Source organism: Lasioglossum baleicum, chromosome 6 (genome assembly GCF_051020765.1).
Source record: "Lasioglossum baleicum chromosome 6, iyLasBale1, whole genome shotgun sequence".
NCBI classification, from domain to species: Eukaryota; Metazoa; Arthropoda; class Insecta; order Hymenoptera; family Halictidae; genus Lasioglossum; species Lasioglossum baleicum.
Genome location: NC_134934.1, coordinates 943,106 through 959,840, shown reverse-complemented (window position 1 = coordinate 959,840; position 16,735 = coordinate 943,106). Strand labels below are relative to the sequence as shown.

The window sequence follows — 16,735 nt, the reverse complement described above, 5'->3', positions numbered from 1 at the left end:
GGAAGGGGCTATCGCGCCGTTTCATTTAAAGCGCATGCTTGAGCGTCTCCTCGACATTTACGTTTCAGCTGTGAACACGACGATTTGGATATTCACCTTCGAGTGTTATTTGCGTTCATTTTAGTTTACAAGTCTCTTCTTTTGGCAGTTACATTGAAGAGAAACGTATAAGCTATTAAAGTGATTCTTTTGAACAGTCTATAATACGAATTATTTGTTCGTTCATTTTTCACTGATTCCATCATCGTTTCCAGTTCCAGTAATCTATAATCCTTGAACCCGGCATCCTAGGAGGGCTGTATTTTATTTCTTTTTTGTGGCATCAGTTTTTCGCAAAATTCATTATTATTTTTGTCACGAAAAATTAACGCGAAAATTTTGACATCAAGCGAAATGGCTTTGAAGATTCGCGTCGAATCACCGAAGGTGAAATATACAGAAGATTATATCGAAGCACAATACGACTACCAAACGACGGACGTTACAGAAGACGATGATTCGAAATATACGGTAAGCATAACAAAGTACATACTATATTTCCTTTCTTTTATTTTATACTATCATATATATTGCATTTTTTCTCATTCTATTTTTATGAAATTTCACCTTGAAATAGAAGTCCGCAAAAGAAAAATAAGAAACCAAGAACATTGCGTGCTGCTTTTCTATTCTTTATATTTACCGCCAAATTTATGTTAACAATAAATTAGCCGTGTATGCACGTGTATATTTAGTAAATAAATTAGAAACAAAAATGATACGACAACTACAAACAAAATCGATACCGTTCTTATTTGGGGAAAATATAGTTTTGCATGGCATACAGTCATTTTTTGTTACTAGAAAAATGGAAAATATAAATCCCGCATGCTGCTATTATAACATATTATAATAAGAAATATGTAAATAGTAACACATATTTTAACGAATGAAATAATTCTCTATTTACACGAGTGTCGGAATTGGTTTACCAAACATATATATATATATGTATGACATATTTGAATACTCAACTGCGAGTCCACCGGGAAAGAGTTGTTGATACTTTATTATTCGAATGCAATTTCATTACTATTACTTCCAACTATATCTTTATCTTTATGACACTTCATGCTTGAATTTTTGTAAAATTTTAAATCGAAAATTTGTAGCCGAATTTTTATTGATAAAAAAAAGAAAATATTTGTTAATAAAATGAATGAAACTCAAATAAATCTTGTTATAATTATAATTTTATAAACTTACACATTATCCTCTTTTATTGACAACTTATTATCTAATTATCTATTTAGTTTCATATTTTTATTTGATTAATGTATATGATGTATATATTTTAGCAATCATATCATACAAGAAAACAGTAATCATTAATATTACATACAATAAAAGAAGATAGTTATTAATATAAAATTTTTTTTATTAGGAAAAGATGCTGATATTTAATTTGACCAATGCATTTAAGGTTGGAAGGTCTTTTTTAGAAACAAAAAAATTGTATATAAACATTAAATTTACCGATTTTGTATTTGAAAATTCTTTTTTAGGGGAAAGGAACAAGTAAAATAAAAAATGAACAGCTGATCAAACGCTATGATTTTAATTTTGGAAATGAAATTTTCAATTTTTGAAAAAAAAATAAAGGTTCCTGTATTGTACACTGTGTACTAGCAGAAAAACCTTGGATACAAATATTAACAATTACTATGCGTAATATTATTTATTTTAAACATCTAAGGGAAAGAAATTATAGACTTTAAATTAAATTTACGTTTAATAGGCGAAGCCAGTGTCAACACAATTATTGATTAGAACACAGTTGAAAGTTCCAAAGCTTGGAGTAATGTTAGTAGGATGGGGTGGAAATAATGGTACCACTATTACTGCTGCATTATTAGCAAATAAACTTAAACTTTCATGGGAAACCAAAAATGGTCTTCAAAAAGCAAACTGGTATTTATAATATTTTATTGTGTATATATCTAATTCATATTAGTTTACATTAAAATATTTTCATAAAGTGTTCATATTTATTGCGAATTTTAGGTATGGATCTTTGATTCAAGCATCTACGGTTAAGTTGGGTAGAGGAATAAAAGAAGATGTATATGTTCCAATGTCTTCGTTACTCCCAATGGTAAATCCGGATGATATTGAGCTTGACGGCTGGGATATTTCAAACATGAACATAAGTGATGCTATGAAGCGTTCAAAAGTTTTAGATATCAATTTGCAAAAGCAATTGGAACCATATATGGTGCACATGAAACCAAGAAAGAGCATGTACTACCCTGATTTTATTGCCGCTAATCAGGTGAAATTACTTTTGTTTCATTTTTGTTACTATATCTGCGTTATTTTTACTTATTGCATTACATATCATTATGTATTTATATTCTCAGGAGAAAAGAGCAAATAATATTATTTCTGGTTCAAAACTTGAACATTTGGAATTAATTAGAAAAGATATTGCAGAGTTTAAGAGTTCAAAGAACTTGGATCAAGTAATTGTATTGTGGACAGCTAATACTGAAAGATTTTCTGAAATAATACCAGGCGTAAATGATACAGCTGAAAATTTATTGAAAGCAATTAAAGATAATCATTCTGAAGTTAGTCCAAGTACAGTATTTGCTGTTGCAACAATTTTAGAAGGTGTAAGTAATATAACTTTAGTAGTATAGGTTTAGAATAATATGGATATAATCTGCATTATCCGTTATTATAGTGTACATATATAAATGGTTCTCCACAAAATACTTTTGTACCTGGAGCAGTGGAATTAGCTGAAAAGCATAAAACATTTATCAGTGGTGATGATTTTAAATCTGGACAAACAAAATTGAAGTCTGTACTTGTAGATTTTCTAGTATCAGCTGGTATTAAACCAGTATCAATTGTCAGTTACAATCATCTTGGAAATAATGATGGATATAATTTATCTGCTCCCCAGCAGTTTAGATCAAAAGAGGTAGTTTACATGAAAACTGTTATTAAATGTGTATCACTCTTGTACGATTTTTTAATGTAATCTTTTATTTAGATTTCGAAAAGCAACGTAGTGGATGATATGGTACAATCAAATAAAATCCTTTACCAACCTGGAGAAAAGCCAGACCATTGTGTTGTTATCAAATATGTTCCATATGTTGGTATGTATACAAAAATACACAAATATCTAAGATTGCTTTGTATAATATAAAAAATTTATCACACCATAAAAAAAAGGTACTAAGACTTGTATTGTTTTAATTTATGAATTCATTTTAAAGATAAACTTAATTACATACATATTTTGTAAGTACAAAAAATTTTAAGGATATTACAGTGAATATATACTCTGTTATTAGGTGATAGTAAACGTGCAATGGATGAATACACATCGGAAATACTACTTGGAGGACACAATACGATTGTGGTACACAATACATGCGAGGATTCTTTATTGGCTAGTCCAATAATTTTAGATCTGGTTCTTCTGGCAGAAATTTGTTCACGTATCACTTTCAAAGTAGCGAATTCGAACGAAGAATTTACTGGATTTCACAGCGTGCTCTCTATACTATCGTATCTTTGCAAAGCACCATTAGTGCCTCGAGGAACACCAGTGGTAAACGCGTTATCTAGACAACGGGCTGCGATTGAAAATCTATTGAGAGCATGTCTTGCATTACCTCCTGAAAATAACATGTTACTTGAACACAAAATTAATTTCAAAACGTCAATATAAAATCAAGAAAACAAATTGTATCTTTAAAAGTAAGGGTATTATTGTTTTCAAAAAAAGGCAAAATGAACAAACAGTATTATCGAACAATAATTTAAGGAACCGGCAAAAACATTCAGTGTTTCGAGATAGTTTTATTACAGATTATTTTTTTCCGTGCAATTTTTTATAGACAGTATTTTTGTAGATCGTTTCGCGATAAAACCATACAACTTCACCAATATATTCAGGAGGTCATTCTCAATTAAAAATTACAAATAAACAATTAGTTGGTACAATTCTTGAAATACCAATACATCTAATATTGGTAATGGTCTTGATAATATTCAACAGATGTTAAATAGACATGCACATAAATATCAGTATCGTGTATATATAACATTTTCTTGTTTGAATAAGATTTTGACGATACTGACGACTTTGGTTGGTTTTTGGTCACAGAAACTTCTGTATGTGACAATTGTTGATAAGTTCCGTATGAACTAGAATAATAATTGAAAAAATATGAATTTGATTTACAAATAATCGTACTTTATATATGAGAGAGTGTAAAAGTGATGTTTCTAATGAATTTCAAAGCCTACAATAGTTGAATCTGATGTATGTTTTTAAAACTGTTAAACATAGAAAAAGTATATTTTTACAATACATACTTATATTTTTTGAATATATGTTTCAAATAACTAAAAGTCACTATTTTTGGATAAATATGAAATTTAAATACAGATAAGCAAAATATGTTAACACTACACATAAGATTTTCACCTAAACGTTTTATTTGCCACAAATTTTCCATATAGTCTTCATCAAATGGAGATCTTATAATCCAAAGATTTGTGATTCTGTGAAATAGCGCAATGTGTGAAAATAACGTTAATGTAAATTTGTGATAAAATACCCTTATTGTTTCACTATGTGTTATGTCTTATAAATAAAAGAAATCGAATTTATAAAAGATAAAATTGCCTGTACTGGTATGTTTTATAATCCATACATTGTAATAGATTAAACAAAAATAAACTTAGAGTTATAATGTACATAGTGACTTAGAGAGAAAGTTTGTATTATCCATTTTGTTTGACAGTATTACTACTGTCACGCTGACAAAAGAAGTGGAAAGATTTTTGCTAATTTAATATTTTAATACAAGAACATAATGATTCCTACTGAAAATTACAAAGAAACTTCAATTACTTTTTAAAATCAAAATTTTCGCGGGTAAGAACTGTAATCGTATACACGCGCGCATGCGTACCAATGTTACAAGACAGAAAAAATAACATTTACACTGATTTACACAAATACAAACGTAAAATATATTTTACTTTCCGAATTATGTTTTATTTTGAAATACTGAACGATTTATTATAAAAAGTACAATATATTTTTTGTATTCGTTATGTTCAGTTTCGGGAATACGAACGCAGCCATTATGAACGTAAGCAACGTCACGGGTACAGTAAAGGAATTTCAGTAGACGACAGTTGAACGTGGCACAAATTCCTATTTCAAAGTGCGTGCAGATTAATTGTCTTACATTGCGAAAGTTACATCTCTCAGGCTGTAATCTATGACGAATCTTTATAATGTCTACTGTTACAGTGTTCCGTGTTAAAATATTCTATGACTATTGAAAGCTAGTCATGAATTTCGACAGTGTAGAATGCCCGTTGCGTAGGTCGAAAATAACATACGCCACAGGCGCCATTGAACCGCGCCATCTGGATATCGTTAGGAAGAAATTATATTAGCGAGAGTTTGGAAAAACTTTTGAATAATGTTATTACTCTTTCAAGTTACGAGTATAGCAAGGTAAAATTAATGAATTCAAAAATTGGCGTGATACGCATCGATTACGTCTACGTCAAGTTTGAGTGCAAGAACGTGTAAAGCTCACGATTAAATCTACTTAACCTCAATTTCGGATGAAAAATGAATACCTGCGTTTATGAGAACATAATTTCATGTTTATCTTATGAAGAGAATAAAAATGTTCTATCACCTCTGAAGGAAGAAATCGAAGGTATTTTTCATTTTACGAACAGAAACGTGAACTTCAGAAGCTTGAAAATATCAGTGATATTGAAGTAATAACTGCAACTCTAATGCAATAACAATAGTGTAAACCATCAAAGATACCTGATTTCTATCAGTTTTTTCGTGAACCATTGAACTTTTATTAATGGCATGTAATGCATGTAATAGTTTGATATAGAAGCAATATTGAAAAAGAGTGAGAAGTATTATAAACGCAACATGCACAACCAGCATTACAAGGAGTAATTTTCTTTTATACTATATGATAAGGTAAATAAATCATTATTACTCGTAATATTCTATGTAAATTGTTTATTTTATTAGTTCTCACATACCTCGTTTATATTTAATATTATATTTTCTTTTATTTAGGTCATAGACATTAGGATACTTTACAAATATATATTAAGTATACAATGCGAAGAATTTAAGTTACTGGATTAAAAATGCAGCACATTGAAGTAAATAACAGAGATCACAACTACAGTGAAGTAAAAGTAGATAGTCTTCAACATATAGATGATAGTACGTCAACTGATGTAAAAGCAGTTTATAAATCAAACAAATCTTCGTTGGTACCAAATAAAGAAACATTTGGTCAAGTTAAAGATATAAACGAATTAAAAAAGATAACACCACGGGTAAAATTATTGGCTCACGATGCTAGCAGTTTAACAGAGTTTACAAAAATTTCTTTCCACAATAAGATATCTGCACAAAAAAAGGTATGCATATCGGAGCAAACAAAACAGGAATTAAAGAAATATTGCAGGACTTGCGCTGGTTTAAAACTTCCATTGGTCGACATTTTTAGCGAAAAAGGCATTCAAATGAGGTTGAGTCAACAACTGAAACACTTAGAAGAAATAAATCCATACGACAGTTTGTCAACTCAAATGTGTATGGATTGTATTTGTGACTTAAAAATGAGTTATAAGTTTTTTATGCAAATTAAGAAAGCAGAAGTGAAATTAAAATCTATCCATAATTCTCTGGCAGAGACAGCAGCAAAGAATGCAGAAATGAACAAAATACAATCATCGACAGTAGATATTGAAAGGTCAGAGACCAAGATAGAAAGTTGCAAAGAACGCAGTATAATTGATCCATATTCTGGTAAGAAACACAATGAACAAATGACTGCACAAAATGTAATAACTTCTTCGACGAAGGAAGAACAAAAATATTCAAAAAAAATTGAAACCATAGATATTACTAATGAATCGGATAACACTGTTACGGTAAAAATTTTTGAAGATATGACAATTTCGCATAACAGTGACGATAACGAGTCCATAGAAGAGTTTGATCCAGATGATCCACCTTTTCAACCTGATAGTTCTGATGCTTTAGATTCGGATGATGAAATTAATGTTCAGACGACAGGTACAAGAAAAAAAAATATTCAGCAAAAAGATAGTATTCTGAAGAAGTGTTTACAACCAGTCTTTATTTGTGATAATAACTCTGTCTCGGATAATAAAACAACAGATTTTAATCAAACAACATATAAATATGATACATCGTCGAATGTGTACATCAAACTAGAGAAGAGTACAGAAGGTAGTAATTGTACTACTGAACCATATAGCATATCTAAATCTGAAACTGTGTGTAACAGTGAAAGTACAAAAGAATCTTCAAAACAGCCAAACATATTAAAAAGGAGACTTTTATTACAATCAAAGAAAGAACCCAGCGAAGAAATAGATGAAAATGTTTGTCAATCTAATGTCTCTGACAAAGGTGGAACTTATAAAGACGTTAAAGTACAAAAATTGGATTTAAACAATCCTTTAAGCATTAATAGCAATCAGGAAGATGGGATCATGTATGTTACTGTTAAAGGTTCCAAACCAAATGAACTATTATTGGTCAAAGTTAAAAAAATGGAGAAACCATCGGAGAAAAAAGAAGAGAAACCGATAGGGAAGAAAAATTTTGATATCAAACCTATGGAAAAAATCTTTAAGCGGTACGAAACATTGGCCACAAAAGAAAAGGATCTATTTCCAGAGCGGACAAAAAAGTCTGAAATAAGAGAACAGATCATCGAGGAGCAAATAGAAGAGTATAAGAAAAAACGAGAAAAAGTATTAGGTCATGCTAATATTACACATCCTTCAAAACTTGAAGAAACACAAACTCGTTTTGTAAAACGCAATGAAACTCAGGAGAATAGAAAGTCCTCGACATGTGGTGACAGTGATTCAATAGTAAATGTACAGTTTGATAAAGATAATAATGACAGTAACGCAAGCACTATAAAAAACGACAATGACAGTTCAGGGAATGCAGAATCTATAAAAGAGAAATCCACTAATGAAAAGACTTATCTAAATACCGAAGAATATTTGTCAAGTTTGGCGAAGCTTAAGCTGAAGTGGGAGGAAGCAAAGAAAAAGAAAGAATTTCTTCAGAAAGAACTCGACGATTCTTACACAGAAGGAAATATTGAGAAGTTAACTAGAATTCTAGGAGAGAAGGAAAAAAATTTGCAAGACTTTCAAGAATATCTGAAACAACGTAAAATTGTTGTTACAAGGCTAAAAGACGAAGACATAATCTCTTTGTACGAAGATAGGAATAATGCTGTATTAAAAAACAACTTACCCGATTTAATAGATGAAAGTCAGCCCGCAGATTATATTCCAGAAGAGCATTATCTAGAGTGTGATTATTGTCCAGACACTTTCGCTTCTAAAGATGTGCTAGAGGAACATTTAAAAATGCATGATTATAAAATAATGCACTACTGTGAAGATTGTATGGAGGAGTTTCCAACGAACAAAGCGAAAAGGAATCACAATGTAATCTGTATAAAAAAAAAGTTGTGTAAATATTGCGACATGATGTTGGACTCGAAAGGAAAAAAGCGGCAACACGAACAGAAACATTGTGATAGTATGTACGGACAATTATGCGATGTGTGCGGTGAAAAATTTAAACATCAAGGAACATTAGATCAACACGTAAAGACACAGCATATGAGTTGGGAAAAGATATTTCAATGTCCGAAATGTCCTAAAAAGTTCGCTTTTAAACAAAAGCTTAGCTTTCATTTGAAGTCTGTGCACACAACATTAAGAGCTTATTTATGCGAAGATTGTGGAGCAGATTTTAAAAATCCTGCAAGTCTTAGACATCATAGAATACGCAAACACCAGCCAGTAGGCAATAAACGTGAATGTCCAGTTTGTCACAAGTTAGTGCCATTTTATAGTCTCTCAAAGCACATGCACACACACAAGGCATATACTATTCAGTGTCCGCACTGCGATAAAATGTTTAAAAATAGTTCCACTTTGAAACAACATGTACGAATTCATGAAGATCAGCGTCAATATAGATGCGATACCTGTGGGGTTGGTTTTAATAGACGCGATGGTTTGAGGTTGCATATGAGAGTTCATGAAAAAACTGACAGCAGGGGACTAAAAGAATGCTCGTGTCAAGTGTGCGGTGAAAAATTTCCAAACCACTCGATGCTTGTTATACATAGAAATCGGGTTCATAAAGATGGGAGACAATACACTTGTCACATATGTAATAGATCAATGATTTCAACTAGATCATTAGAATGGCATATGTCTCATATACACAACGAATCTCTTCCTGGCGTTGTGAAGGATGATTCGGATGGGACACCAGAAAAGAAGCGAGTGTCGTGTTATCACTGTAGCAAAACATTCAAAACAGAAATGATTTTAAGGACACATATTAAGAACACTCATATGGAGAAAGATCCTATGAAATGTTTAGACTGTGAGTTGACGTTTACTTCTGAAGTGAGATTAAAACACCATATGATGGTAATTCATAACAGACTAGAAGGAACTTTACCTTGTCCACACTGTCCGAAGAGGTTTGTGAATCAGCTCAGGTTGAAAACACATATGATATCTCATTCTGAAGAAAGACCATATTCCTGTGAAATTTGTGGATTTAATTTAAAGACTAAAATACAGTTGATTAAACATCATCAGAATAGACATAGTGACGAAAGGCCTTTGCAATGTAAATACTGTCCATGGAGATGTAAACAAGTTAGCGCTCTTGTGTGTCACGAAAGAACACATACGAATGAACGACCATACTCTTGCAGCGTATGTAGACAACGTTTCAAATACTTAGGTGATAAAAACAAGCATGAAAGACGACACGAAAGTTTAGGAGGATCAGGATTTAAAAGAATAGTACCTGGTCGGAATATTAAACCGAAAATCGAAGAAGATTCTTCTTGTTCCGATCAGGAACAAGAAGGTGTAACTAACGCAGAATCTCAAGTTGCTGAAGGAGAGTACGAGGAACAGACAGATCAAGATTTTAAAGAAGAACAGTTAATTAAATTCGAAGAAGAAGAAATAACAGAAGAATATGAACAAGTGTATGAACAGGTAAATACTTTTTTGAAATAACTAATTTCCTTTGAATTTATGTGTATTACTTTTTATTAGGAGTATGAAGAAACATCCAGAGAAGATTCAGATGCAGCAGAAGTAATAATGCACATGGAAGATACTACTGTTTATACAGAAGAAGTAACTGCAGACAATATTGAATCTGCAGAAATAATGACAGACGAAATTATGACAAATGAAATATTGCAATCAGGTGCTGTAGTTCATTTGCAACAGGAAGATGATTCAGGAAAAATACAAGTGATCCCAGTTATGCTATCTTTACCTGATTTATCCGACGCGAATACCGAGGTTAATTTAGCTACAGCATCAATTATGTATAATAATTGAATTGAACGTCGCATTTCAAATTTGCGATTCTGTGTAAAAAAATGAACTTTTATTATAGTAATTAAAATCTAAAAAACTTTTTAATTGGGGTCAAGAAGTAGGGGCTAAATCACATTCCTGTAACTCGAATTACAGATATTCTAAAAAGTATATATTTCCTTCAAGCGTATGTAGCTTTCAATTGCTACGGATATTTAAGTATATGTACCGAAAATGTTAAGATACTTTTTCTGCTATTGAAGCAGAAATTTTTTATGATTATTCATATTAAAGTGAATTTAAGATTGTAAAAATAGTAGTAGAATAATTTTATCTCAGTTCTTTTCAGTATATAATTCTCGGTTTAATCATAAATGATAAATAAAAATAATTAAACTACAATAAATAAAGTATTTTGTACAAATCTATAAAAAATGAACAAATATTTTACTTGATGATGCAAATTCATGGCATTAATAAAAATTGACATTATTCATAAACTACATTTATTTATAAAATATGTTGTTCGTATTTTATACTCATTCGTTTTCTGAAATTAGATAGCTCTGTTTATTTTTTTTTAATTTTTCATTTCATATGTGGGTTAAAGCATAGACAATACTTACATTTCTGCATTTTATACTTGGAAATTGTAGTGAACTAAAAAAATGAATCACAGTTTTGGTATTTTCAATGTTTTCTTATATGTAATATATTGTTCATATAACATACAATTTAATTTGGACTTTCTATGTTAATGATACATTAGAGAATTTTATATATTACAAAGTGGATGCTCAAATACCGATTCAAGCATCATTTACAGATAACTTTTTGTTAGCATTACTGTATATTTCTTTATGTAACAGTGAAATAGAAATATTCATGTTAATAATAATTTAAAAATACTTATAATTATATAAAATTAGTAAATATTTTGAAATTAATTTCTATACAATTCGAAATTTTTACAGATATTTGATTTAAGAATTTGTCACTTATTAAAATAACTCTTAGAATATTATATATATATATATATAAAAGTATGTAAATTTTAAATGACAGGAACATTTTCCATTTACAACAAACTACAATAAGTTACACATTTTAACATTTTCGTTTCCCTTCTATTTCAACGCAATTGAATATTTTAATTTTTATTTATTTTCTCATATTATTCAATTTTTGTCTGTAAAACAGTTGTATTTTATTGTGGCAATAAAAAGAAATTGGAATGTCAGATTTTTCTATTTGATACTCTACGAAATATTTCCAAGATCTTTGCTGTATATATTAGAAACTTGTTGACTGTGTATAAAAATCATACATGATTTATAGATATTAAGAAAATATACATTTTTCAAATGCATACGCAGTAATAAGTCCTATATTGAGGCTATGTATATTCATATAAAATATGTATGGAAAATACAATTAGATTTTGTATTTATATGAAATAAAAATTAACGAGTAACCGTACAATGAGTGTATACACAATTTTATCTACTGCAGAGATAAATATCGAAATCATTGTGCTATACACGAATAATGTACAAATATACAAAATATGTAGGATTATTAAAAGTTGCATCAGTTTAAAATAACTTCGTACTTATTATCCTATAACGGTTGTAAAATTAATTTTATCCCAAATGTGTTTTTAAAAGTAATTAATTTTTCTCTAATTCTTCTAGTTACTTTTCATTTTTCTAGACTCTGATAGTATTGTGCTAATACAAGCCATGCTTTGGGTGACATAAATCCATCAGGTGGATTTTCACCTGCTTTCGCTAATCCTATAAAAGAGCACTGCATTATATAACTGCCGTATTCAATTTTTGGCATATGATTATTGCAGAATTGATAGAGTAGGTGGAATATGGAAAGTTCATTACCCATTTAATATGTATGTAAACATACCGCGCATTTTTGTTCCTGATATAAAATCGAAATCTTCCTTTCGCGCTGCATCGAAGAATGACATTTTCTTATATTTTATATCATATGCTGCAACCTTGAATGGTATTATTTCTAAATTTTGTAAACCACGAGCCATTGAAAGAACTCGAGCTCCATGAGTTGGATCGTAAAGATTTCCATCGGGAACTGAATTCTTATCAGGATGGGGTATACCAGCTGGATCTCTTCCAACAATATAAAAATTAGCGCCTGCATTCATTCTAGCTTTTGCATGCCATTGTACCTAACATCGAACAAACATAACAACGTTAAAAGATAACAAAAGTATTATTATTAGAACGTTTATGAAACAATTTATGTATAACTGAGAATTATTAGGATTTCACCTCAATTGGTCCAGCATACATCATTGGGCTTGGAAAAATTGCTAATAATGTTGAATTAGCATCCAATACACATTCGCTAAGTATAGCTTCATGCTGAAGAATTCTTGTATGCAATGGTACATCGTCGTCTTTAGTCCATCCACCGAGTGGGTGTAAAAGCAATACAGGATTTTTAAATCCTCTTTCTTCTAATAAACGTATTTTTGTGTCCTACAAGTAGAAAATCAAAACAACTACATGTAACAATTTATTATGGGAACATATACTAAACAGTAAATCAACATACTTGCATTAATAATGCATGGCCATTGTGAATAGGATTTCGAAGTTGAAACGCAAACACAGCATCGGCTTTCATTTTTTTACATTTTGCTCTAATTTCATTCGGTGTAAGTCTATATTTATCCAAGCCGTCGTGCCATCTAATTCTTTTGAACACCTCTATGTCGCCTCCCACCAACCAATCTCCAGATTCATAAATCATTTTAACATATGGATGGGCCAGATTATTAGTACCAAATTGCCATCCGCATCTCTCTTCTTTTCTGTGAAAATAGAATTCTGGTCTGCGTAATATTCCAAGAGCCTTATTTTTATATTTCAGTGTAAAAGCTGAATGTCCATCCAAACGTTCCTTGTCTTCTGTGCTTATCGCAAGAACTATTGGGACAGATTGATTAATTTCCTTCTTATCTTCTACAAGACACTTTAAGTGTTGAGTCTGAAAATATAATCATTATGATATACCTAGCATTTCTAACACATTTCTACATTGTTATTAAATATTTTATCCAACAAATTCGTATATACCTGAAGATATTGATCTTCTCTCATGAAACCTGTGAGGGGAGCAGCCCAACCTTCAGCTAAAACTTGGAGCCATTGTACATCTATTTTACTAATTTCTAAACTTTGAAGTGTAGAAGCTTCTGCTTTAACAGACACTATTCGTGATTCTGGAACGAACAATTCCTTTATGGGTACTGTGGATTTTTGAAGAACTGGAATAATACATTGTTTCTCCAGAAAATCAATGACTGTTGCAGCGGATTCTTCTGGGGTACAATTTTCAGTAGTTACTATCAAATCAGGATTTACTGGTCTCTCGTACATTTGATCTATTCCAGTGAAGCCTTTAATAGCTCCTTGGCGTGCCTTTTTATATAATCCTTTTGTATCCCTAGCTTCGCACACATTGAGGGGTGTGTCAACAAAAACTTCGAAGAATGGAAGATCCGACATTTTATGAATTTCTCTTGCCATTTGTCTATCTTCTTCGAACGGGGACACAAAACTGCATAAACATATTTGACCGCTATCGGCAAACAATTTAGCTACTTCTGCGACTCTTCTTATATTTTCTTTTCTGTCTTCTTTGCTGAAACCAAGGTTGCAGTTTAAACCACTTCTTACATTATCTCCATCAAGTCCATAAGCAGCAATCCCATGGTTAACTAAAATAGCTTCGACTTGAAAAGCTATAGAGGTTTTCCCTGCACCAGAAAGTCCTGTTAACCATACTGTACATCCACGAAAGCCTCTGATACTTCCAACTGCTTGTCCACGTTTAGCTCTTGATACATGGTGTGCCTGCTCCGATACATTGGAGCATGTCTAAAAAATATGTATAAAAAATAGATAGATACATAAACTTTTGTATTTATCAGAGATTTTTTTCTGAGATTTCTATGAGAATAACATAAAACATTAGAAGAGTAGTGATATTGAATCAAAAAAATTTTTATCGAATTGTTTATTAATTAAAAAATATATACTTTTTTATGATTTCTATAATATTAATAAACAATAGTTTAATTATTAATGTTTATACAACATTTTTTTAAAATCTTAAATCCTAATTCGTAAAATTGTATATTGAACATTCTAAACAATAAGTGTACTTATCACATATATATGCATATGTCAGTGTATTTCAATAATATGTTATATCTTGAAATATTTAATTTGATTAAATATTAGTTAACAACGAAGATAGCAAAATATCAGTAGAATATCTGTTTTTCTTAATACGTACCACCATTATTCGTTTATTTGGTCCTTCAACAATTTCGTTTGACATAATTGTGCTTTGGCCACGTAGTTTGCATATACACTGCTGTGTATGTGGCAAATGTTCGAACGAGATCAAAACTTATGATCTCTTGTATTTAAGGAATATAATATATAATTAGCTTTCAAACGTCAAAGAACATATCCTGAATACGTTATGGCATGTACACGGCTTTGAGCGATCGACATTAAGAAAAAATATTGAGTACTTTGATATTAATTATATTGTGTCAACAATCCACACCTTCGAGATGCACTAACGGTACACTACGGATGGTTTCTATACGTGCGTGTAGTTACATATACATGTAAGTGCATAGATAGATACTAGCGCATCAACAGACGGCACATCGCGGTTACAATGTTACAATATATGTGAATACATATATGTAATCGAATATGCTGCTCCTGAGTCAGCTGTACAAAAATCAGTATATAAATATACTATAGTCTATTACATCAGTATACTGATGTAAAACTATTTTAAAATTATGTTAAGAAACTGTCATCTGTACATGTATTAATTATATTTATGACATGAAAAATATAAATTACATTACAAATTAAATAATAAAATTGTATATTTATCTTACGCTCAAGGACAACAACTTTCTTCTTTTTTACAGTTATACTCGGATACTTATATTTTTAAAAATTCGAATTAAATTCATTTAATTATTCTATTTACGATGTGTAATGAAATAAATCTGTCAAGATATTTTTGTATGAAACAATCGTTTATTTTTTTTATACATTCACATTGGTATAAAAATTATATAAAAAATAGAATATGAAAATCTCAATATAGTTGAAGCATAAACCAAAGCGTTATGAGAAACGATAAAGTTATTACTTAGTAGAATGCGGATTTTTATGCAAAATAAAAATTGTCTGCTGCCCATTTGCAAGAGACTGGAGCCAGATAGATATTTAATTCTTACTTTAATCATTTTAACAAGCTGAAAACATTAGATTGGCATTATTAAATCATTGTAACTTTTTCACTGTTTTAAATGGCACCTACTCATTTTTCCCATAAATGCACAAAATCCGCAGTTTATATATTAGTTATTAGACACAAATTCATATATGTTTTTTTCTAATTTGGTATTTCTTATTATTGGAAATTTTATCAATTGTAAGTTCAACATACATATGTAAAGTACTTGGATTATTTGGAAAATAATATACTTCAGTATTAATATCCAATGTACTATACACATCAGATTTTATATTTATGGAATACATAGGTTCTTCAATTGACCCAAATATATCATCAATATAACCCAGCAATACATATTTTCTATCAGAGTTTGAAAGATTTGTACAATTTAAAAATAATGATGTTCCAAGATACAGAAGAGCATCTGAAGAGAGTGGTTTTACAAGTACCACATTAAGTGTCTCAATAACATTATCAATATTTCCTGCAAGATATCCATCTTGTTTTCCATGAGATTCTACATTTTCTTGTATCTTTAAATTGTTCATCCTATGAAAAGGTACACATTTGAATTAAGTTAAACATATGTTTTTAAGGTCGAAGTTGTACTTTCTTTCAATGTGAAATACATAAGAAATACTTGTTTCTTGAAATGGAGATCAAATTTTGTATAAATTGTATAATAAAACTTACCAATCCATAATTGAAACAGTAAACTTAGAAGAGCAAACATTATTTTCAGTTTCACTACAAAAAGTGTCCATTGCTTCAGAATTTTCTTTTGTTGTAATATCGGGATACTTAGCTTCCATTGTTTTATTTATATAACACAAATATTAAAATAAATGTATACGAATGTAAAATAATGGGAGTAATTGAAGACAGAAGTATATGATACAAACTGTTTCAAGACACTATATAGTTA

At 30.3% G+C, this 16,735-nt stretch overlaps 3 protein-coding genes across 5 annotated transcripts; 2 read left to right on the top strand and 1 right to left on the bottom strand.

Annotated features, from left to right (window-relative positions):
- The first annotated feature begins 17 nt into the window (after positions 1 to 17).
- Positions 18 to 4,686, top strand: Inos (Inositol-3-phosphate synthase). Of its 3 annotated transcripts, none has more exons than XM_076426135.1 (8): positions 18 to 165; positions 255 to 510; positions 1,778 to 1,950; positions 2,044 to 2,311; positions 2,400 to 2,654; positions 2,726 to 2,968; positions 3,041 to 3,149; positions 3,348 to 4,686. In XM_076426135.1, exons 2-8 carry the CDS (start codon positions 394 to 396, stop codon positions 3,725 to 3,727), a joined length of 1,545 nt encoding a protein of 514 aa, XP_076282250.1. In that variant the 5' UTR covers positions 18 to 165; positions 255 to 393; the 3' UTR covers positions 3,728 to 4,686. The 3 variants fall into 3 exon arrangements, with proteins under 3 accessions (XP_076282250.1, XP_076282248.1, XP_076282251.1); XM_076426133.1 differs by having other exon boundaries at positions 26 to 180; XM_076426136.1 differs by lacking the exons at positions 18 to 165; positions 255 to 510 and adding an exon at positions 1,565 to 1,707.
- Positions 4,687 to 5,202: 516 nt separating this feature from the next.
- Positions 5,203 to 10,512, top strand: LOC143209863 (uncharacterized). The gene is made up of 3 exons (XM_076426119.1): positions 5,203 to 6,031; positions 6,134 to 10,158; positions 10,219 to 10,512. Exons 2-3 carry the CDS (start codon positions 6,208 to 6,210, stop codon positions 10,510 to 10,512), a joined length of 4,245 nt encoding a protein of 1,414 aa, XP_076282234.1. The 5' UTR covers positions 5,203 to 6,031; positions 6,134 to 6,207.
- On the bottom strand, positions 6,738 to 15,233 carry Papss (3'-phosphoadenosine 5'-phosphosulfate synthase). Its single transcript, XM_076426131.1, has 6 exons — positions 14,833 to 15,233; positions 13,608 to 14,411; positions 13,084 to 13,518; positions 12,798 to 13,007; positions 12,412 to 12,694; positions 6,738 to 12,287 (listed from the first exon to the last, which is right to left on the bottom strand). The coding sequence occupies exons 1-6, from the start codon at positions 14,875 to 14,877 to the stop codon at positions 12,193 to 12,195; spliced, it is 1,872 nt and encodes a 623-aa protein (XP_076282246.1). The 5' UTR covers positions 14,878 to 15,233; the 3' UTR covers positions 6,738 to 12,192.
- Between the last annotated feature and the right edge of the window lie 1,502 nt (positions 15,234 to 16,735).

What these genes read in the sequence shown, in the direction of transcription:
- Inos (XM_076426135.1), top strand. Translation starts at nt 394, where the DNA reads ATGGCTTTGAAGATTCGCGTCGAATCACCGAAGGTGAAATATACAGAA. An exon ending in ATTTTATTGCCGCTAATCAG is followed by an intron (nt 2,312 to 2,399) that starts GTGAAATTACTT and finishes TTATATTCTCAG; the next exon opens with GAGAAAAGAGCAAATAATAT. An exon ending in TTGCAACAATTTTAGAAGGT is followed by an intron (nt 2,655 to 2,725) that starts GTAAGTAATATA and finishes CCGTTATTATAG; the next exon opens with TGTACATATATAAATGGTTC.
- LOC143209863 (XM_076426119.1), top strand. Translation starts at nt 6,208, where the DNA reads ATGCAGCACATTGAAGTAAATAACAGAGATCACAACTACAGTGAAGTA. An exon ending in ATGAACAAGTGTATGAACAG is followed by an intron (nt 10,159 to 10,218) that starts GTAAATACTTTT and finishes ACTTTTTATTAG; the next exon opens with GAGTATGAAGAAACATCCAG.
- Papss (XM_076426131.1), bottom strand. Translation starts at nt 14,877, where the DNA reads ATGTCAAACGAAATTGTTGAAGGACCAAATAAACGAATAATGGTG. An exon ending in CAAATAAACGAATAATGGTG is followed by an intron (nt 14,412 to 14,832) that starts GTACGTATTAAG and finishes CATATTTTTTAG; the next exon opens with ACATGCTCCAATGTATCGGA. An exon ending in TGTATGCTGGACCAATTGAG is followed by an intron (nt 12,695 to 12,797) that starts GTGAAATCCTAA and finishes GTTCGATGTTAG; the next exon opens with GTACAATGGCATGCAAAAGC.